Source organism: Mustela putorius, unplaced genomic scaffold (genome assembly GCF_011764305.1).
Source record: "Mustela putorius furo isolate JIRA1106 unplaced genomic scaffold, ASM1176430v1.1 tig00000083_pilon_pilon_pilon, whole genome shotgun sequence".
Lineage (NCBI taxonomy): Eukaryota > Metazoa > Chordata > Mammalia > Carnivora > Mustelidae > Mustela > Mustela putorius.
Window position 1 is genome coordinate 26,505,007 of NW_025421273.1, and position 22,686 is coordinate 26,527,692.

At 37.4% G+C, this 22,686-nt stretch overlaps 1 protein-coding gene across 4 annotated transcripts in view; it reads left to right on the forward strand.

The window, feature by feature from the left end:
• Nucleotides 1-22,686, forward strand: part of SLIT2 (slit guidance ligand 2) — a 357,600-nt gene that overhangs the window by 267,300 nt on the left and 67,614 nt on the right. For 2 of the 4 annotated variants that reach the window (XM_013061510.2, XM_004762698.3), the window contains 10 exons: nt 1,496-1,567; nt 5,251-5,394; nt 5,507-5,670; nt 6,665-6,688; nt 10,200-10,350; nt 13,328-13,402; nt 15,187-15,330; nt 18,824-18,967; nt 20,543-20,709; nt 21,595-21,727. In XM_013061510.2, coding sequence (XP_012916964.1) covers nt 1,496-1,567; nt 5,251-5,394; nt 5,507-5,670; nt 6,665-6,688; nt 10,200-10,350; nt 13,328-13,402; nt 15,187-15,330; nt 18,824-18,967; nt 20,543-20,709; nt 21,595-21,727 — 1,218 coding nt within the window. The remainder of the gene's footprint in view (nt 1-1,495; nt 1,568-5,250; nt 5,395-5,506; nt 5,671-6,664; nt 6,689-10,199; nt 10,351-13,327; nt 13,403-15,186; nt 15,331-18,823; nt 18,968-20,542; nt 20,710-21,594; nt 21,728-22,686) is intronic. The other 2 variants (XM_013061511.2, XM_004762700.3) reach the window with 1 other exon arrangement.

The following is a 22,686-nucleotide window of genomic DNA, read 5'->3' on the forward strand; positions in this document are numbered from 1 at the left end:
TTCTAAACAAAGTTAAGATCACACTATAATATACTACTTCATTATTTTTTTCAAATTTAACGTTATAACATCAACACTTTCATGTTGTTAAATACTCTTCAAAATGTGATTTTTTTCAGTGTGAAATATGCCTTTAACTAATATCTTTTTTGGAATTTGGAGACATTTTATTTGTGTCTATCTTTTCATTGTTATACATTATATCAGGACTAACATTTAGTGCATAAAATATTGTCTGTCTCTGATTATTTTCTTAAGCACCTAAGAGTGAAACTAAGTATAATTTTTAAAAAATTTGATATATATTTATACTTATATAAATATAATTTATATATTTATAAATTTGATATATATTGCCGTATTATCCCCCTAAGGACTATAATTTCTATCTTTTCATAATTGTAGTTCCCTCCTTTGGGGCGTTAAAAGTAGATAGGCATCATTTCAAGCTTATTGTTAATAACCAATATGATGAGCCAAGACACTGCTATTCATTTCACCCAGTTTGTTAATTATTCCATAATTTGTCCCCTTGATAATTTATTTCTTCATCTCACTCATCCAACAGTGATCACTCATCAATCCAATGTTACAGTGTCACTGCATTCTCAAATCAGAGCTAGGTGCCAGGGGTACTGAAGGCACTAAGCCATGTCCTTGCCCTTGGTGGCTACCCTTAGTGGCTGATCAGAGGTGGGTACCATGAGGATGAATTCCTGTTCATATTTTTGGGGAAAAGTACATTTCAAAAATATTTCTATAATATTAGTGATCATCTTCTTACATTACAGATCTTATATTTCCCAGGCATACACATTATGTAGCAGAAACCTTACCTTTATCTAGAGTCCTTTCACATTTTACCAGTATGATAAGCCTAAAACCATTCCTTTAGTGAGCAATGAATTCCACACCTAGTGTTCTCTTTTGTTACTGTAATATGCCCTCATTATGTATGAACCGTGTGTGTGTGTGTGGCAAAACATGGCAATTGAACAGTGGACACTTCTAAGAAAGAACAATAAAATTATGAATTGTGTTCATTTTTGTTATTTTTTAATATTTTTTAGTGCTTTCTTTCTTAAAAGATTTAGTTATTTTAGAGAGAGAACGTGGACGTGGGGAGGAGCAGAGGGAGGGGGAGACAGGGAATCTTAAGCAGACTCCCCACTGAGTGCAGAGCCCAACCCAGGGCTCGATCTTATGCCCCTGAGGTCATGAGCTGAGCTAAAATCAAGAGTTGGACGCTTAACTGACTGAGTGACCCAAGCGCCCCTGGTTTTTAGTGATTTTTAAACTTTCTGCTATGAGCGTATATATGATCTATAATCAGAAAAAAATGCATTTGCAAATTGAAGTTTGTTTACTCAGCTGTAGCTTTTATGATGTATGGAGTGCTTACTAACCTCCTGTATGCCTGGATACATATGTGATAGATCAATTTGTTATGCTGGCTTGATATCTAATTTTTTTCATTTAAATCATGTTTTTTCAGTGTTCTCTATGGAAATAAAATCACAGAACTCCCAAAAAGTTTATTCGAAGGACTGTTTTCCTTACAGTTACTGTAAGTATTTGGTGGTTTCTGATCCGATGAACCAAGCATTGTATTTTAGTCAGTGTACCTCTCATGGTTTCATGGAGACTTCAAAAAGACTCAACCCCAAATGACATAGTTTAATGAGATGGAAAAGATTAGTCTGGTGCAGCTAATACTGATGACTGTTATTTATTTGAAGACACAGCACTTTGAAGTTGTTTCAAAACCTTTCTGTCCACCCTGTCACAAATGTAGGCTTCCTGGCTATTCTGTCATTAAAAGCTCGTGCTGTCCCTGCCCTTTGTGAAACCCTCTGTTTTGATTTAACAATAGTTGGGAAGGAGAGTGACGTACTGATAGGTTTATCCGTGTTTATCGAAAGCAGCCACAGGAGGGACAAGGCTGGGATGCTGTGCCCCGAACCCAGAGGTGGTTGCCGAGGGCCAGAACACAGAAGGAGCACTTCAACTGGTGTCTACTCAGAAACTAATCTGTCAATGCCTGGCCTGTGACTTCTAAAAACCATTCTGCTTAGACAGTAGCTACCAATCCTTTGTCTCAAAAGAAGAATGTACTATACACATATGTATAAAAACAGAACCTGACCACAAGTATTTTAGTGAATGCTCATATGAAAAAGGAATTGAAAAAAAAAATGCCATTTTAGATCATCAAATTCTCTTCACATCAACAAACATACACAGAGTTCTTCATTTGGGGTTGCTGTGGATACAAAGATGAGTGTGATATACTGTCTTCTCTCAACTAGTTCATAGTCAGTCTACCTTAAAATTCTCAAGTTTAAAATGTTATTTTCTCTTTTGGTGTATACATTTCTTGGTGTTGGGGTTTCTATCATCAATTTGGCAAAAACTTACTCCTAATCCCACAGATTTCCCAAATGTATATCTTTTTCCTTACTGGATAAATGTATGTTATAATTATATCCTAGTATTCATGTTTTAAATTTTCATCATTATCCAGAAATGTATTTAAATCCCAACCCAGTTTTCATACACAACACACCCAGATGCACACAAATGAAGCAAATTGCTAACAAGACGATATTTACCCTTACTATGTATAATACTCTTCATTTTATTGCATTCTCTGTCTCTCTCTGATCTCTCTCTTTCTATATCTTCAGTTTTGTACAACCCAATAAATTGATTTTACAACAGACCCGTAAGTTATGAAAAATACTGATCTTTAGGACCTAATGTCTTTATTTGGGTTTCAAATTATTTTTTAACTCTTGAGGTGAGCTCAGCAAATATTGTTTCTGATCTTTAATAGAATGACTATACATTATACACATTATAGGTATAGCTAGATGCTGTAGGCCAGGAAGGCCTGTGTTTTATTTGCTTCTCTGTCATTCTTCTACATTCTCCTAGCACTATTATCCTTGCCATTTACTTGCAATCTCTTGCTATCACTGGCCTGTCTAGTACTAACATTTAAGTAGCACCTTCTTTTTTCCTTCCACACCTACTTACTGGTGACTGGTGTAACAATCAGGTTAATAAACCATGGGATCTGTATGCAGGTGAATCTTCCTTAAAAAGCTATCTTTGTCCCTCAGTCTAATATTTTATCTCTAGATCAAGGCCTATTCCTAAACCTGTCAGGGCTAAAGCAACACAATTTTCTCTTTCTGGCTAGCTGAGAACTTGGCTAAGCATCTTAGATTTGCTTGAACAGATGAGGTACTGGGGAAAAGAAGTAGGTTCATGCAAGAAGCAAAGGAAAGTAGAGCGTGCAACACTTTTTCTCCTACTTTGCAGACCACATCATTTAAAGTAAGTACAAAATCCTCAAAACAGCACCTTCTTCAATTGTCTTCAGTGCTCCCCGCTTTTTCCTTCTCCTTATTTCTGCTCTTTCCCTCCGTCAGTTAGCTGACAGATTAGGGAACATCGTCAGTGTGATCTGTGTTGTGGCACAGAATGGAGAAATGGGATTACCAGTCTATACCTGAAACCAGTTCCTCAGCTTTTAAGAAACTATTTTGAGGACCGCAGAGAAGGCCAAAAAGTCAAGTCCTAAAGGGCGGTTAAAGAAAAAGAGAAAAGAATTGTCTCGAGGAAGTCACAGCTTTGCATGTGTGTGGATACCTAAAAAAAAAAAAAAAAAAAAAAAAGTAAGGCAGAAGAAATATCCTATATTAATTAAAAGTAGAGATTCTTGGTGGCCAAAAAGAAAATCATTTTTCAGTATGTTGAATAAGAAGGCATACAAACCTAAACAACAGAGCACATATTTTTTGAGGTACTATTTGTTCAAGCCTTAAGTATCAAAGCAGTAAAGCAAATGCTAATAGAGAAGAAAGTATCAGAAAATGTTCTCTGCCCACGGAGAGCACTAATCCACCTTTGGGCAAACATGTAGGTTTATAGAAAGGAGTTGTGGAGATTAAGTAGCCCTGAATAACTTCCTTGGGGACCTAGAGGAAGAAATACTTGACTTGGGTGGAAGCTTCTGGAAAAGGTGAGCTTCCCGTGCAGCCATGATGGGACAGAGCATTAAAGGTGGAGGGCAGGGCAAGTGTATTCCCAAAGGGAGTCCAACATGCATAAAAGCTCAGACATAGTCCCATATAACCTACAAGAATGGCATTTGCCAAAGTATGATCTGTAAACCACAGTTCCATAGAATATTGAAATGGATTATTGATAGCATGTTGGGGGAAAAAAATGGGTTTCTGGCATATTTTGTTAAGCAAAGTTAAATGAATATCTATAATGCAGGACCAGGGCCTTTAATAGGGCTATGCACTGTGTCACTCTCCAAGAGGATCCTAAAGCATTCATTCAACAACATATTTATGGAGCTCCTTGTATGTGCTAGGCACAAGCGAGAATGCCTGTCTTGAGGAAACAGAAATGACAGCAATAACGTAATAAATAAACCATAGGCAACAGAGAGAAATATGTATTTAAGAAAATAGAAGAAATAAACAGATCATAACAAAGAAATTGAGTGTGCTAGAGGGTGAGGTGGGGCAACCACAGGCGACTGTATTGAAGAGAGAGGTCAGGGTAGGCTGAACTGAGAAGATAAGATGGCAACAGACTCAAAGAAGAAGAGTCAGACAGCAGGGAAGAAAACATTCTACGAAGAGATCCCCAACAAGGAGACTGAAGCTGAAGCATCCAGGGGAGAGAACTTGGAGGTCATGAAGTTCAGAAAGGGATGCTAATGGTCCTACTGTGTGTTGAGGCAATTTGTCAGGATGTTGGCTTCACTCAGAACGATTTGAGAGTTACTGCCTGGCTTTGAGAGAAAGTGCTCTGTGTTTTAAAAGGCTCACTCTGGCTTCAGTTTTGAAAATTGCCTGAACTGCTTCTCAGAGCATCTAGAGAGACTAATGCTCTATGACATTTTTTTATGGTGTCCTTGACAGATGTTAGGTCTCACTCACCTTTGTCCACTGCCTTACCTCTTCATCTTCCAGAGAATATGTTGAATAATTTTTATTGAATAAATGTGTAAGTACCACTAGATGTAGACATTCATTAAACCACATGACCCTTGCTTTATCTGGCATATCTTCCACCTGTGATACCTAAATTATTCCAGTTAAAATGTTAGTACTAAGGTTCAGAGAAATGTTTTCTTGGTTTCTTGTATTTCTCAAGAAGGACAGAATCTTGAAGGTGGGTTAACGAGATGCTACACTTTAATTCTACAACTATTTGATCAAACAGATTATTGAATGCCAACAAGATAAACTGCCTTCGGGTAGATGCTTTTCAGGATCTGCACAACTTGAACCTTCTCTCCTTGTACGACAACAAGCTTCAGACCATTGCCAAGGGGACTTTTTCACCTCTCCGGGCCATTCAAACCATGTATGTATATATGGCTTGGATCCAATACGATGACTGCTGTCTTCACTGTGAATTTGAGAGTTGAGTTCATAGCAAGTCATGTGTAAAAGTATTCTGTCTGTGTTTCTGAAAGGCATTTGGCCCAGAACCCCTTTATTTGTGATTGCCATCTCAAGTGGCTGGCGGATTATCTCCATACCAACCCCATTGAGACCAGTGGTGCCCGCTGCACCAGCCCCCGGCGTCTGGCAAACAAAAGAATCGGACAAATCAAAAGCAAGAAATTCCGTTGTTCAGGTAATTTCTTACTTCATGTGAGATACTTCGCCTGTGTTACCAAAACAGTGGTTATGGAGACCTAGAGACAGCTGGTCTTCAGATGAATTACCAAACATTGTAGAATATACTTCTTTTTCTTCTGTCTAGTTACAAAATAAAGAGAGCCGTAGATACCATTCATATACCACTCGTATATGTAATATTTTTAACACTATATCCAACATAACAAATAGGCTACCAGCCACCAGAAAAAGATGCCTGGATACTTCATATTGTATTTTTAGGGTTCAACCTAAACAGGGGCCTTTTAGCAAGCTCAGAATCCTTTTTATGTCTGTTAAGTCTCATGTCTGTTGTATTATTCTCCATTGAGAAACTTAAGGTAATAAATCCTGTTCTCATTTCTTCAGAAAGTGAACTGAGACTTGGTAGTGTGATTTGATCTGGCTCGGAAGTGGGGGGGGGGGGATTTTTTCCCGATCCCTTGCTCCCTTGCTTCGCACACTAAATGTGTTTACTTACTTTTCACCCTCTTATTTTAAATAGGGATGTGAGGATAATTTTTTTTTTCTACCAAAAGGCCATCTTTTAGGATTTGGGGAGTAGTGTATATAAAAAGCCAAATATAGATCCATTGAGTTACTATTATATAAAAGGCTTACTTTATTGAAGTTTACTATTTGCTTTGGTCTCATCTCTTCTATGTTCTTATGCTAAAATATATTCTGTATGTTTTGAGTAGTATGCCGTCTAACCATTTCCAGGGTATTTCACATTCGGCAGTTAATTCATACTAAAAAGCTAATATCAAAACAAAGCTGTTTATTGTCCATGGTCCTAGAGACATTTACTACTCACTGTACATTATTGTACTTCAGCCACTGCTGTGAATATAATTCACTTAATTATCTATAGTATCTCTAGTCCCTTCTTAATCTAATATAACTCATATCTCTGCTTGCTGACATTCAGGTGCATCTTCTATTTTTTTTTTCTCTTTTTTTTTATTTAGCTAAAGAACAGTATTTCATTCCAGGTAGGTTTTGCTCGGTAGTAGGACTAATGGCAGACACCCTTTCCTCACCTTATAAAATATAGCTTCTGAAACTTTGATATGCATGTGTTTGAAAGTACAGTGGATACTCTGTAGATAGATTGACTTCTGCATAGATCACTTGTAGCTGTTTCCTGAAAACCTGACCTTTGCATGCAGCTTCTGATGTTAGACATATGTATTATTAAACCCCCATCTTTTTTTTCCTCTCTCACTTTGGTACATTATCTAAAATTTCTCACAGTAGCTAAAATATCTGAACCTATAGCCTTCTACTTAAATCATTTTCTCTCCTTATGTTGTATATCTGATCTTTCAACCTGTTTTTAAAATATAGCTTATTGAGCTGGTTTTAAAGACAGACCTTTCTTGTTGTCAAAGAGCCAGTTCTATATGAAATCAGTTAAAAACACATAGAATTCTTTTGTCAACCATGAAATTTACTTTTTTAACATAAGTCTTTGTACTAAAAAAGTGCCCCCTTTTCACTTTATTTTGCTTTACTGTTGTTTCACTTTTCACATAAAAAAGCAACTTCCTGCTTGTTGACTTGCAATTATACATTGTGAGTCAATGTTGTTACAGACCTGGAGTGACAGAGTAACTCCACAAAAACAATACTGACAGACATCCTGAAAGCCTCAGATGTTCCAGGGCACTAAATGTCTTGAATAATTTAAGCAGATGAATAAAATATTTTTTAGAAAAGTAATTGAAATGTTTTACCACTACAATCTTAACACTGTCAAGGCTGATGATTCTGGAACTAGCTCTTTGAAATATGTTTATTTTTTCCTTGCCTGCCAATTGTGTAAAATGCCTCTTGACTTGTTTGTTTTAAACCATTGTATAAAAGTATATGTTAGTAATTGATTGGCTACATTTACCATCTCCTGGGGATATCCTAGACTATCATATATTTTAACAGCTACCAATAAGAAGATATTCTATACGGTGTTAGTTTGCAAAAACCTTACTGGTTTTTAAAGAAGAGTTCTGGGTTCGGTCTTTATTTTAAGGAGATATGTGTTATTTGCCATTATTTAATTATAATTTGAATAATTTTATGTGTATAACAGATTTTGTTTTACTTCTTATTTTGAGCTTGAATGATCAATAATATTTATATATTACACAGGCTGCATAGGAAGTAACATGTTGAATAGAACAGTTGATTGGCCTTCATAGGGAATCTTTAAAATTCATTATCTTTACCTCACTATTAAGCAGAAAGTCATCTGATAGCCATTACTTAACCCAGAAAAAAGCCATATTCTATACAGCACAACACCTGTAGGATAAAACTTTAATATTAGTAAAATTTTCAAATTGTGGTAGTTAATAGAACTGTTACCAAATTATTCAATCTATTACACTTAAATATACTTTATTAGTAATTTATAAATTAATATTTCTGATTCATAAATTAAAAATCCAATGTCCAAATGTTTTCATAAATTCTTATACAGTTTTGCCTATTTATTGACAGCAGTCAAAATAGGTTTTTTGGGAAATACATTGTATATGTGATATCATGGCTTAATTGTCAATAATTTATGATCATTCAGTTTACATTAAAGCAATAGCAACAGAAGTCAGGACTTGGAAGAATTCTTTGGTCTTCTCTCCTTTTTTCCCCTAGATTATATTAAATTCCCTAGCTTATCTATTGAGTCTCCATAAGAGAAACATCATTTGTCATTTCATTGAATGCAGACTATTTTAAATATAAGATACCTAATGTACTTGTCATTTAGCCCTCTGTTCCCAGTATTTCTTCATTTCACTTTTAAAATGAAAACTACAGGAAAACAGTTCCATAGTAAATGCCCTGGCATTAATTGCCGAATCTAATGAAATGATCATACTCAGCTTTGCAATTGTATGAGGTTCTGATTTCATTTCCACTAAGTGACACTATGTATAAGTTGGAAAGGTCATTAAAAAGCATGTAAGCCACCACATAAGGCTTAATCCAGATGTATTTGCTTTTGAAAATCTCCGTGATTTGTTTTTCACTTACGTTTGCATGTTTACTTGCCTACTACCATTCTATATGGCATTCTAGATATTATAGTAATAACTCAACAGAAAATCTATCTTGCAGAGAGCTCATCACTTTAAAGGAATCGACAAGAACTTAATTTGTGCTGTGCATCTCGTATGCCATTGCTTTTCCTGTAAGAGCACTGTGCTTCAAAAAAGTACCACAATCGTTTGCAAAGCATGATGATGGCTGTCATACTATGCCATCCCCCTATAATTGCCATAGTAAGGAAAGAAGGAAGAGACCTTCGGTAGTTTTATATATGTTGAATAATCTTAATTGGGATTACTCTTTCTTTCCTCCTTGGTGATTTTTACTTTTGCAGGAATTCACCATTTTGGCTGTAAGTAAAAGTGTCTGATCTGAAACATAATGTCCTCCCTTTTCAATCCTGATGTACCTTCTTCTAGTCTTGGTCTTTTGCGCCTTTTTTTTTTTTTTTTTTTTCAAGAAGAAACTACAGATCTTTTGAGCTTCTCTGTTGTCCTTGTAGCTCACCTTCAACTTCTTCCTGGATGTTGTTCCCGAAAGCTGTTGTTTCCATTCTGCAGTTCTGAGGAACAGTGGAGGCACCTTTCAGTGTAGCCCCTTCTTTGTGTTTCCAGGAAATCTTCGGTAGTAATACTCTTACTATGGTCATAAACATTCTGCGGGAAGAATGCATGTCATGTAAACAGTATTACGTTTCCAGAACGTCTGTAGCTTTTTCTCCTGCTTCCCTTCATCTTTCCTCTCGGTCTTACCCTTGGCCTAGTGGATGGTGTAGTGATTATGTCGCGAGATTTTCTGTTGTGCTTGATCTAACCATGTGGTTGCCAGGTATGAGTAAAACATGGTTCCGTCAAGCACCATGGAACGTCACGCAGCTTTCTACAGCATGACAAGCTGCTGAGGCTTAAATCAGGATTTACTTGTCTCCTTTTATAAAATCAAAATGAAAAAAGAGGGCTTTTTTAGGCGTTTCTGAAGATTATGTGAGAGGGAGAGAATAATATAAGACCATAGAAAAATTAAAAACCTGAGTACATCTATTTGCCTTGAAAGCCCTAATTTAAAATGATATATAGGAATATGTTTCTTACTGGATACATTTTAAATTCCTGACTCAGAGAAAAAAATAAACTTTGTAACAATTAATAGCCATTGTATGATTAGCTGTCAACTAGGCTAGAATGGCTCATAACTGGATCAGCAGAAAGTACAGCTGTGAAAAGCTCATCTCTATTAATGTTTTCCTGTCCTGTGAATCTGGTTACTCTTTTTTCCAGCAAATTCCAAGCCCTTGTTTTAACCCTCTCCTGACATCCATTGACCAAAAATTCCCCAAGTTGTCTCCCTGCTGCATAATCTATAGTTATCTTACTATTTTTCTTCCTACAAATTAACAACTGTTCTAACCTTTAGACTCAGTATCTTTTTTTTTTTTTCCCCTTGAATCCTCAATAGGCACAGAAGATTATCGATCAAAATTAAGTGGGGACTGCTTTGCAGATTTGGCTTGCCCTGAAAAGTGCCGCTGTGAAGGAACCACAGTAGATTGCTCCAATCAAAAACTCATCAAAATTCCCGACCACATTCCCCAGTATACTGCAGAGCTGTGAGTTCATCTCCCAACAAAATCTGGGTTGGGAGGGAGCGAATGAAAACAGCATAGCATTGCAATTTTTTTCTTTCCCTTTTATTTTCAAGAATTACATTGATTTTAATTAACGCACATGACCATAACTCTTCTTTGTACAAAGATATATTAGAGGCTCTCTTACTTCATCTTTCTGGTCCAAGACATGACTACAGAAATTAATTTACCTCTCAAAAAGTCAGTTAGTTTTTAATAATGCTAATAATAAGAGCATTCCTTTGATATTTGTTTCTTGGGTGTTATTTATGCCTGCACCCATTTCTAAATATGTAATAGATTTCTAAGGTATACAGTCTTTTGCAGCAACTACAAAAAAGTAGTTGGAGAGTCACCATTTTGAATCTCTGTTAATTATGAATTCAGTCAGAGAGACTTTATTGGCTTTATTATCTCACTGACTCGAAGGTGGAAGGATTCCGTGATTATGGAGTATTAAAGTGCAGAGGATAGTTTTTCCCTGAACAATGGATAGCATAGGAAGAGCTGGAAGAACAACAAGATCAGTTTCTATTTATAACCCTACCTCAAGCCTAGCACATACTAGGTGCTAAAATATGTTTGTTGAATCATCTGTAGATTCTATGCCAAGTATGGTTTGCCTTTAGTGACTTTATTTATAAAAGTCATGCTAGTGTTCTAAAAATTCAAGAGAAATTTGGTGAAATCTCATTGTTTTGTGAACATCTTAGCAACGTTTATATATAGCACCATCTGGTATTTGCTATTAACTGCTTTGCAAAGTTGGTTGTCCTTTTATGCTTGTATAATCCTTTTGTCTTCCACTAGCTTGTAACTCCTTGATGTCAGGGATTGTGTTCTATAGTTTAGCTCCCACTGTGCCTAAACTCATGCCTGTCACTTAATGCATCTTAAACAATTTAAATAATTTAAAATAATGTAATGCTAGGGCACGTGGGTGGCTCAGTGGGTTAGGCCTCTGCCTTCAGCTCAGGTAATGATATCAGGGTCCTGGAATCGAGCCCCACATCGGGTTCTCTGCTCAGCAGGGAGCCTGCTTCCCTCTTTCTCTCTGCCTGCTTCTCTGCCTTCTTGTGATCTTTCTCTGTCAAATAAACAAATAAAATCTTTAAAAAAATAATAATAAAATAAAAAAATAAAAAAAAATAATGTAATGCTTTCAAAGAGATGACATAAACTGCCCTGTGGCTATAGTGATACTTATTATTATTATTCCTGTTAGTTTTTGAATCTATTTCAAAGCTTCAGGATTTTTTGAAATGTGTGGAGACCATTCAGACAGTAAAAGGCCTGAACTCTATTGCAATGGTCATGTAAGGAGTTGTATATATTTCTAATACTATCACAAATAATATTTCAATTTATATCTTCTAGCAGATAACAGCTTAAGTAGGCTTATCTGACATTTAAGAATTACAGCACTAGCATCTAATTTAGTAATTAGGAAAGTTTGTGTGCTTTTTAAGAAATTAAGAATTTTGTAAATTATACATTTAAAAATTAATACTGGGAAGAAAATATTTATGTATCAATATCTAATAGGGTACTTATATCCAGAATATATAAAGAGTTATTATAACTCAGCAATAAAGGTGTTCATTACCTAGTCAAAAAGTGTGCAAATTATTTGCATGTACATTTCTCCAAAGAAGATATACAAATGACCAATAAGCAAATGCACTCATTATCATCAAGCTAAAAAATGGTTAGTATCATCAAGTATTAGGGAACCCTAAATCAAAACTACAGTGAGGTAACACATTCCCTAGAAGGGCCATAAAAACAAAACAATAATTGGACCCTTCATACATTGCTGGGGGAATATAAAAATGACACACCTTTGGAAAACAGTTTGCTTATTCTTCAAATTGTTAAGTATAATTTTACCCTGTAACCCAGCAATTTTATACCATTATAAATATCTAAAGGAATTGAAAACATATATCCACACAAAAACTTGTATGTACACCAGTGTTGGCAGCAGCATTGTTCATGATAATCAAACTCAAATACCTATCCCCTGATAGATAAATGAACCAAATTGTTATATCCATACTATGGAATATTCCTTGGCCATAAAAAGGAATGAGGTACTGATGTATGCTAAACATGGATAGGTCCTGTAAACATTAAGTAAAGTGAAAAAATGTCCAGAATAGAAAAATCCATAGAGACAGAAAGTAAATTAGTGGTTGCCAAAGACTGAAGCAGGGAGGGAAACAAATTGACAATGATTTCTGATGGATATGAGATTTTTCTTTTGGGTGATGAATATGTCCTAAAATTGGGTAGCAAAGATAGTTGCACAATTTTGTGAATAAGCTAAAACCACTAGATTGCACTCTGTAAAAGGGTGAATTTTATGGCATATAAATTGCATATCATAAAAGCTGTTAGTAAAAAATGTATGGAGCAAGTGATTAGGAAAAAATGGTCCAAAATGCTTTCTGGGGTAAAAATAGTTTTGGGCAAGGTTTGAGAAACTTCGTTCTACAGATTTCTGAATGAGAGAGCTGGCCTTGAATTTTGGTTGCTGGTTTTCTTTACTGTGAGCTTCTTAATATTTTGCTCATTAAAATTTGAGTGAAATGGGGTGCCTGGGTGGCTCAGTGGGTTAAAGCCTCTGCCTTCAGCTCAGGTCATGATCCCAGGGTCTTGGGATGGAGCCTGGAATCGGGCTGTCTGCTCAGCAGGGAGCCTGCTTCCTCCTAACTCTCTCTGTCTGCCTCTCTGCCTACTTGTGATCTCTGTATGTCAAATAAAATAAATAATATCTTTAAAAGTTTTTTTGAGTGAAATGGGGAAAAATCAATACTTCCACAGACTTTCTGTGACATGTATTCTATGTTTTACTTTAGAATAATCATGAAATGACCTTATATTTCTGTAAAAGAAATTAAACTTAATCCCTTCCTGGCTGTTGGTGATTGAAACTTTTGTTTCTTTTTTTTCTGAGGCGTCTCAATAATAATGAATTCACGGTGTTGGAAGCTACAGGAATCTTCAAGAAACTTCCACAGTTACGTAAAATGTAAGCCGTGCATTAGCCACCTTTTTAAATCTCTTTGGTGTTTTGCTGTGTTTTTCAAAGCCCTGTGCAGTCTTATTCAGATTTCTTTGGAAATTGGGAACTATAAAAGATCTGGAGAAATTTCCCTATAGTGAATACCTGTGACATGAATTTAGGGTAATTTCTGAGAGGAGCCTGAGTAACCACCTCTTTTCTATGTATTCTAGGATGCCAACCACATTTTTTTGTAGCAGAGCCCCTGTGTCTTACTTTAATTCAGACAGCTGGTTTGTTATGTGGCCACAGCAGGGATTCGGCAATCTAAGCTCATTAGAAATGGGCTCAGTAGTGTTTTGTAACTTCCTTTACTGTTCCCTAAACCACACTGTTATATCTCTTTCAGCACATTCATGTCAACTATTTGACTTTTTGCTTCATTAAACTTTCATTAGAAGATAGTCAAAATTAATGATTGGTAAACTGACTTGATAGCTCATCTGTATTACTACATATCCACAACTCATATTTTAAAATAAGTTTATAAACTCAGCAGTTCCAACAGCAGTCACGCAGTATTCCTGTTCCCTGAAGAGGAGGGAGGGTCAGAACAGAGGTCAGGAGTATCAGGCCAACGGAACAACCTTCATACAAGAGGAAATACCAAAAGGAGAAAAGGAGGGTTGCTCTGTAATATCTGTTCTTGTCTATGTGTAAATGACCCTCGGTCACATTGATTGCACACAGCAGAGCAAACTACATCCTGTGCACTTGACCCCCATATCATACCGCCTCCCAAAGAGTTTCTTGCTGTTTGATTATTCTCTTTTTCACTGACATTGATTGCTCTTTCGTTTTATTCATACCTTTCAATTCAGCACATATTTATAGAGGAACTACTCTGAGCACATGTTTATGGAGGAATAAAAGGATAAATAAAAATGACCCTGGCTCTGGGGTCATTCCTTATCTTGGAGTGAACAGTGAGAAAGAGAAAGATAGAACCTATAGGAAGGTGTTACTGCACCTGGATATTTTTGCCCTCTGGGCAAGCAATGTTGTGTTTTGTATCATCCAAAATACGGGTTGTTTGGACGCAGTGAGAGGTTTGACTGGGAACAAACCCATATTCAGATACATTTCTGATGCAAGCTAAATCCTCACACATTTAACCCATCCATCTTCTCTCTACACAACAGCCTTCTTTTAGTCATTAATTAATTTAATAGTTTTTATCAGGGACACTTACTTTAAAAGTTCCTTATTAAACTTCATGTTGAATATTAAAGTTTAAACAACTCAATACCTGACCTGACCTCAAGAATTTTACACTCCTGGGGACCCTTGCAGACAATCTGACATTGACTGGGCTGCTATTTTTTACCGCTGACATTGTCCCTCAGAACTATCATCAGTTTGACTTGATGGAATAGGAAGGGGTGTCTTTTCAGAGCTGTGGGTGTGGTGAGCAGCCAACAGCTTGGAAATCATGAAAAACCTTGTTCACTAGAAGAAAATAATCAAGCATGTTGCCTCAGTGCCCTCTTTGTTAGAAAGAAATAGCTTTGGGGCACCTGGGTGGCTCAGTGGGTTAAAGCCTCTGCCTTTAGCTCAGGTCATGATCCTGGGGTCCTGGGATCGAGCCCCACATCAGGCTCTCTCTGCTCAGCAGGGAGCCTGCTTCCCCCTCTCTCTCTGCCTGCCTCTCTGCCTACTTGTGATCTCTGTCTGTCAAATAAATAAATAAAATCTTAAAAGAAAAAAGAAATAGCTTAAAATCTTTTTTCAACATTTTTTTTCTTATTTAGAAACTTTAGCAACAATAAGATTACAGACATTGAAGAAGGAGCATTTGAAGGAGCATCTGGTGTCAATGAAATACTCCTCACAAGTAATCGTTTGGAAAATGTTCAGCATAAGATGTTCAAGGGATTAGAAAGCCTGAAAACTTTGTAAGTATTCTTATCTGCATAGTGACTCTTTTACCATAGCGTTGTAGTTCACTGGTCGTTATAATTCCAGGCTGGGGAATTGTGCAGACTTCCTCTGACCCTCCCATCTCTTTCTCTGTCTCTTACAAACACGCAAGCACAAAACACATGCACACACACACACATTTTGTGCATCCAAACAGTGCCTTACTCAAACACCCTTGACTTCAGTATGTTGCTTGCCAAAGATCAAGACTGTCTCCTGGCTGCTGATTCCTCAACAAACAGATTGCCCTTTTTCCAATGTTTGTAGGGGTATGTTCCCTGTCCCCATTCTGCTTCAAAATGTTCATCCTCTTGCCCGTTCCTCAACCTCCATCTAATGTTTGCTTTTGGCCCCCGGGCTCAAACTTCAGAATCCAATCCAAACCCTGTGGCAGAATAACCAAGTTTTTCTGGAAACCACTTTCTTTCGCTTCCATAAGGTCTTAGTGAAAAAGAGAGACTGATTCATGATAGATCTTGTACTATCTATTTCAAAGAAACATGCTAAGAGATATGTCAACTTGCTCAGGAGTAGGGAGGTTAGGAAAAATAAATTATATATGTTTCTTAAAAAATTTCTTGGCCAAAGAGGACAGGGATTGCATTGAATAACAAAAACAACACTTTATGTTACTTGAATTTTCTACAATACATATGTTTAGTTTTTATGATCTCTAAGGTATGCATTATGTTTGACAAAAGTGGCAACCTGAAAATTGGAAGAGACACAACCCCAAACTTGGAAGCCTTTGGTAGACGCGAAGGAAACTACCTGTAACCAAGAAGCCACTGATAATATTTGCAGTGGATAGAGGTCCAAGCTCCGTCGTGTCTCCTAACCATCAGAGCCACAGCCAGGGGATCTGATAGCCGAGAAGTCCCCTGCCTGCGCTCTATCAGATGCAGAAGGAGAAGACCATTTCCCTTGCCCATGTGGATGCCTTCATAGCATCCTAAATTCAAATCGTACTGAAAAATCTCTGCTCGTGAACGTAGATGTGTGCTCCTTGAGCTTCACGGGGAGAATATGGCACTTCACTTCCGGTAGAACCAGTCTGCAGCTCTCCCACAGACTAACTTGAGTGCCTTCAAAATGTTGTGCAAATATTCCTTTAGCCTTTTTTATGGAGGAGATACTGAGGAAAGGGGAGGGGAGAGCAGAGAAAATACACCCCAGGTGGCTCCATCTACTCCTGCCCCTGGTCCCCTCCCTGAGGGTGCCTCAGGCAACAACAAAACATGAATCCTGCAAGCAGGAAAACATGAATCCCTTTGTTGCATACTAGTCGAAGGACTACTTGTTAGGGGAACCTTCTCTTTGGAAGGGGCAGCATGAGGGATGGGGAGTGGAGGGTAAGGAGGTGAGGAAGGAGTCCATATCCCACCTACCTTAGTCTGCCTTGGGCTGCCATAACAAGATGCCACAGACTGATGACTTCAACAACTGAAATTTGTTTTCTCACAGCTCTTGAGGCTACCAGTCCAAGATCAAAGGGCTGAGAGGGTTGGTTTCTGGCAAGATTTCTTCTTGGCTTGTAGATGGCAACTTCTCACTCTGTTCTTAATGGCCTTTCCTCTGTGTGCAGAGAGAGAGAGAGAAAGCTCTTGGTGTCCCTTCCTCTTCTTATAAAGACTGTCCTAACACATTAGGGTCCCACGTTTAACCTTAATCACCTCCCCAAGGCCCTCTCTCCAAATATAGTCACATTGTGGGTTGGGGTTTCAACATATGAATTTAAGGGCATATAGTCGAGTTCATAACACCAACTCAAGCAGCTTATTAAAGTGTTTTTGTGGGGGTTTTTTTGTTTTGTTTTTTGTTTTTGTTTTTGTTTTTTCCTGACTGGTTCCACTCACAGGACTCTCCCTGAGACAAGTCCTCTAAATTCATGTCCTCCTTCATTACAGTTTTAGCGATGTTTTTGTGCCTCTTGTATTTGGCACCTAAGACAGATTCCACTGGCTGTCTCCTTCAGCCACTCTGCTACACAAGAATAATAGAGCATTTTAGAACAAGCTCAGAGTTTTCGGAGGATGAAAGTAGGTTTATCTGGACATATGTATTTCTCCAAGTGGTATCTTTCAGTTTGGGACTGTGAAGATTTTGACACAGCACCCTACTATCCCTAGACTTCTTAACTCCGTAGGACTAGTAATGCTCTTAGTATTATGTGCACAGATTTCAGTGAGTCTGAATATTTGAGACTGCAGGCAAAATGTCATACCTATGTGTGCTTATGGATTTTTCTAGCAACAGAAAGTAAAGCTTTTTTCAGCTTCTCCCAGGTATCCATGACTTCACCAAGATTAAAACCAAGTGTTCTTTGTTACTTACAGCAAATGATAGTGCTGATAGAAATGACCTTCTGTTGTGCATTTCCCTCTGAACATAAAGTGATGCCTTGATAGGGACAGCATCATTTTTTCTCCCTATCTGTGACATAGCAGAATGCAAAAATTAATATTTCTATTTATTTCTGTAGAGCCATCTAGAATTTTAAAGGAACACTCTGCTGTTAATTTATTTTTGCCTCTCTATTTTATATACTGCAATCTTCTAGTAGGGTAGGGTAGTCCGCACACGTCTAGAAAAATTCAGGGAAATAACTTTCAGCCTTATTTCTGGATAAGACTCATGGCAACTCTTCATTTTTACATGGGGTTTTTAACCCACTGAGTCCATTGCATGGGGGTTTTAAGGAATTTTTCTAAGCCCCACAAATAAACAGTTCAACGAAGAATTACAAAGGGACCCAAAACTTTAGCAGTGATGAGGAAATGACAACTATGTTAATCCTATTAATGGCAATGACTTAAAAAAAAAAAAAAGAATCAGAATTCTTTCAAGAGAAGCTTACATAAACTTCATTGTGAACAACTGGAATCTGTTAACGATTACTTCTTTTTAAGTTCCAAACTTTAAAATAATAAAATAGTTTTCATAAGGACAATAATTTGTGCAAGATTTCTGGGTGCTCTGTCTAATTTGGGCTCCCCAGCCCATGCTGACAATAACTTGGCATGGATATCCTTGAGGTGCCCTCAGTTCTCCATCTGCCGTGACTATTCATTCTTGTCTGCTCCCAATGTAATGCCACAGTGAACACACAAATCACGGGGCTTCAAGGGCTCAGAGAGCTGTAGGTGAATTGGGACATTATGTAATCAGGCAAACATAATTAGCATCAGAGGAAAAAGCATTCTACCCTCCTCAGATGGGGCCGGGAGTCCAGGCGAGGCTCACCGGGCTTTTCTGTAACTGAGTGTGGTCATTGTAAGCTAAGCATTTATTTTATTCTCACACAGCTGTTGGTGTATATGGGCAGCTAGCTATTCCTAAGGACAAGAGATCATTCAGAAAACAGTAGATGAATGTTGCACATTTGCAAAGAGGGGTTATTTGGGTCCTCAGATAGGCAAAACTGATTGTTTGGTGCTTTCTCTCCAACCGTGGTCTCTTTTCCCTCAGGATGTTGAGAAGTAATCGCATAAGCTGTGTTGGCAATGACAGTTTCATAGGACTGAGTTCTGTGCGTTTGCTTTCTTTGTATGATAATCAAATTACTACCATCGCGCCAGGGGCGTTTGACACTCTCCATTCTTTATCTACTCTGTAAGTATGAAGGCTGATGTTCGTTTATGTACGACTGACCCCGTGTATTTATATTTCTTACTTTTATTAATAGCATTTTAATGCATGATTAGGCATTTCACAAAAATGTGATCAAGTGTTTACAGATCAACCAAATGTGTTCATGTTAAACTTCTTTAATTCTTTCTAAAAATGCTACCTATACTCTTATATTAAAATATAACAAAAATTTAACTATTTTTTCCATCGACTCTTTTTTTGGAATAAGGTGATATGACTTCATTTATAAATTTTCACTTTATTATAACTTGACTGCACTGTACATCACAGAAATGTTGTATATTTTCTCCAGTGTTCTCACATTGGAGTATTTTCAGCATAAGTATCATAAAAACAGAGCTGATAGGGTTATGGCCAACAAACTGTGCTCAAAAGGCTCATTCACAGTGACAGGGCCTACATTAGGATGACCAGACCAACAACAAAAACTGTGCACTAGAGGGCATTTACTATGCTATTAGGAAAATATTGAAGAAATAGGTTGAGCCTGTCCAAGAGGACATTTTATGTAGAAAGTTAGAAAATAAAGAATATTTGTAGGTCTGTAGACACTCAGAAGGTGTTGTGGGTTTTTTTTGTTTTTAACCCCCTGAACAATGTGTTTCAGTTCTTTTATCTGTCAGTATCTAAAAAAGCAAGGTTTGAAATGATAAATCTTACAATGTATTTGATTTCCTAGTAACAATGGCATCTAAATATACTAATCTAAATCAGAAGGTAGTTAGAAAGGAAAAAAAATATCCAATGTAGCTCAAGTCACTGCAGAAATAATTTGAGGGAAGCATGCATCCATCAGTAAAGTACTTAATCCTCTTTCCACATAAAGTGTGACACTTTACATCGAGTGACTAATTTGTGCATATTAAAGATGGCATGTTTATAAATAATAAGGTTGTCAATAGGTTTGTGCTGAAGTGGTAAGATGCCAAAAGTATTGGGATTTGTAGAAGTAAATTCATTTTTATAACTGGCATTTAATCAGCTCAGCTGTCAGTTTAGATGGGAAGCCTATTCTCTGGAGCAAATAAGAGATGGAAATCCTGAAATGACAAATTAATGAAATATCTGTTGTCAGGTTAAACTCAATAATATAAGGTAATCAGCCTTCATCTTTTTATTAAATTACTGCATTATCAGTGGAGGGAAGTTTGACAGCAAGTCAGATCACTGACGAGTTTAAATTATTTCCAAATGAGATCTCTATCAGGATCCACTGCATAACCCCCCAAATTGCTGCCTTTGCTTTCTTTTCCTCATAAATTTTTTTGACGAATTCTCACGTAAAAGTATTGATATTTTTTTAAGTTCCAAACATACATAGTTGAGCGCCCCCCCCCCAAAATGTATCCCATGGGTTGGGTGTGAGTGAGTATGAATGGGGGAAAGGCATGGAGGTGGCAGGGAATACAAAGATTAAGAAGAAATCATTCCAGCAGTAATAGTGTTGGGGTTGGGGGGGAAGGTAGCCTGGGGTTTTGAGAGGTAAGAAAGTAAAATTCCAAACTCAACCCTGTCTTGCTTGCGTGGGACTCTTAGAAACCTGTTGGCCAATCCTTTTAACTGCAACTGCTACCTGGCTTGGCTGGGTGAATGGCTCAGGAAGAAAAGAATCGTAACCGGAAATCCTCGCTGTCAGAAGCCGTACTTCCTCAAAGAGATCCCCATCCAGGATGTCGCCATCCAAGACTTCACGTGTGACGATGGTAAGAAAGTCTTGCTAAATCTTCGGGCACCAGGGGTTCACGTGACCAGTCCCCTGCTGTGGGGCCAACTAGAACAGTGTGTCCTACTTCAGGCGACAGATAGTTTCGTGTATTTTTTTGCCTTTGTTTTGTTTTGTTTTAGAAACAGGACACATACTTCTTCAGTCTTGCTTTCCCATCCACGTCCGCTTGATTTGTGTTTCTGAATGTTTTATTTAAATTTTCCAGTTTCCAGATTGTGGTGGCTGCTGTTTATATGGCTTCATTTTAACTTTATTATTCTAAGCATCTCTTTCAGGAACTGCCATTTTCAAAGGAGAAAAGCAATTGACCTAAAAATATAGGAATTCTAGGAAACCTAACAAAAATAACAGTTTTCGCTTTTTAATGCTCTGCATAGATCACCATATTTGATTTCTCCTAATAGCCTCATAAGGTAGCTGCTAGGGAATGGAGACCCCCTTTAAGCCTTATGTTTTAAAATGAGTGGCCTGAACATTTTCTGCTAAACATTTTAAATTAATCTACCCCTTTAGGCCTCTACATGTCTGTGTCCTTATAATTTCTCCATAATTCAGTGTAGATTTACATATTCTCACTACAAGTGTAATTTGTATAAATAACTGAACAAAGAAAATTACTGTTATGATTGGAGGGATGATATAAATTATTAGTTATTTTCTGGAATTCAGCCCTAGGCAATCTGAAATTGGTGCTCTATCAGATGGATAGCTTCCATTTATAAACACCCCATGTACTGTATGTTCCAAAGTGATCTCGTGGCTCAAGACTCTTGTGTTGGTTAAGCTAAAAAAGCATAACATCCCTCCTTGCATTCTCAAAGCCACGCCTCTGGGTTTTCCTCTATTTCTTTTGGCAAATTAGGCAATGATGACAGCAGCTGTTCCCCACTCTCCCGCTGCCCCACGGAATGCTCGTGCTTGGATACAGTCGTCCGATGTAGTAACAAGGCCTTGAAGGTCTTGCCCAAAGGAATTCCCAGAGACGTCACTGAACTGTAAGTAGAGCTTGCCTTTCTGTTTCCTTAACAATTAATATTTAATTAATTAATATTAAATATAATTTAACAATTAATATTAAAAGTGGAAACCCAATAAAAATCTCCAGAGTCCCATTTCCAAATTCTATAAGCCATTAAATAGCATCATGTAAAACCCTAAAGAGATCATAGAAAAGCCTTTAGATACATCTGGGAAATGCTGGTTGTGTCTGTTTCTCTCTTACTCACTGTAGGATTTCTCAGCATCTGTATTATGCTAAGGTACACTCTCAAGCTCCAAGAGAGGGTAGTAAAATATAAGAGAGCTCCCATGCTTGTTTGTCCCTATAGCCCTTTTCTCATGGACCATCTTGCAAGACTCATGTTCCATCACATACACCTTGGAAAAAGATGTATATTTAGTCCATCCACAGTATCTAGGATATTCCATATGGTTAATTATTCCTTACCGCTGTGTCCCCTGGGAGAATAACTTCCCACATGGGATACATAAATATCTAGGATGTAGAAGAAACTGGCCTGATCTTTATCCTTAAAAAAGAGGCACTGCCCTTTGGACTTGAATTAGAATCCCTCCGACCATGAAGGGTGTGGAGCCAATTGTCCCTAATATGTTCTTATCTGATATATGACCACAGATTACATGGTCAGTATGTACTCCTCTAGATACCAAGCACCATGCACACTTTCTTAGCTGCCTCATGTTATATATGTGGACTGGAATAAATCCAAGAACAAGCTGCTTGCATAATATGATACATGCATTCTCCCTTCCATTACATAATCTGCATACTAATGTACCAGGAACAAATGCTTGGTATGAGTGCAGTTGAGTCATTTTGCCTCTGTTTATTTTTTTCTGTGTGGAACTATGTATCAGAAATGATTTAAGTTCCAATGTAATTTGTGCAGATGTGTCCCTATAATTCATGCCCATGTGTGCAAGCATTCTAAAT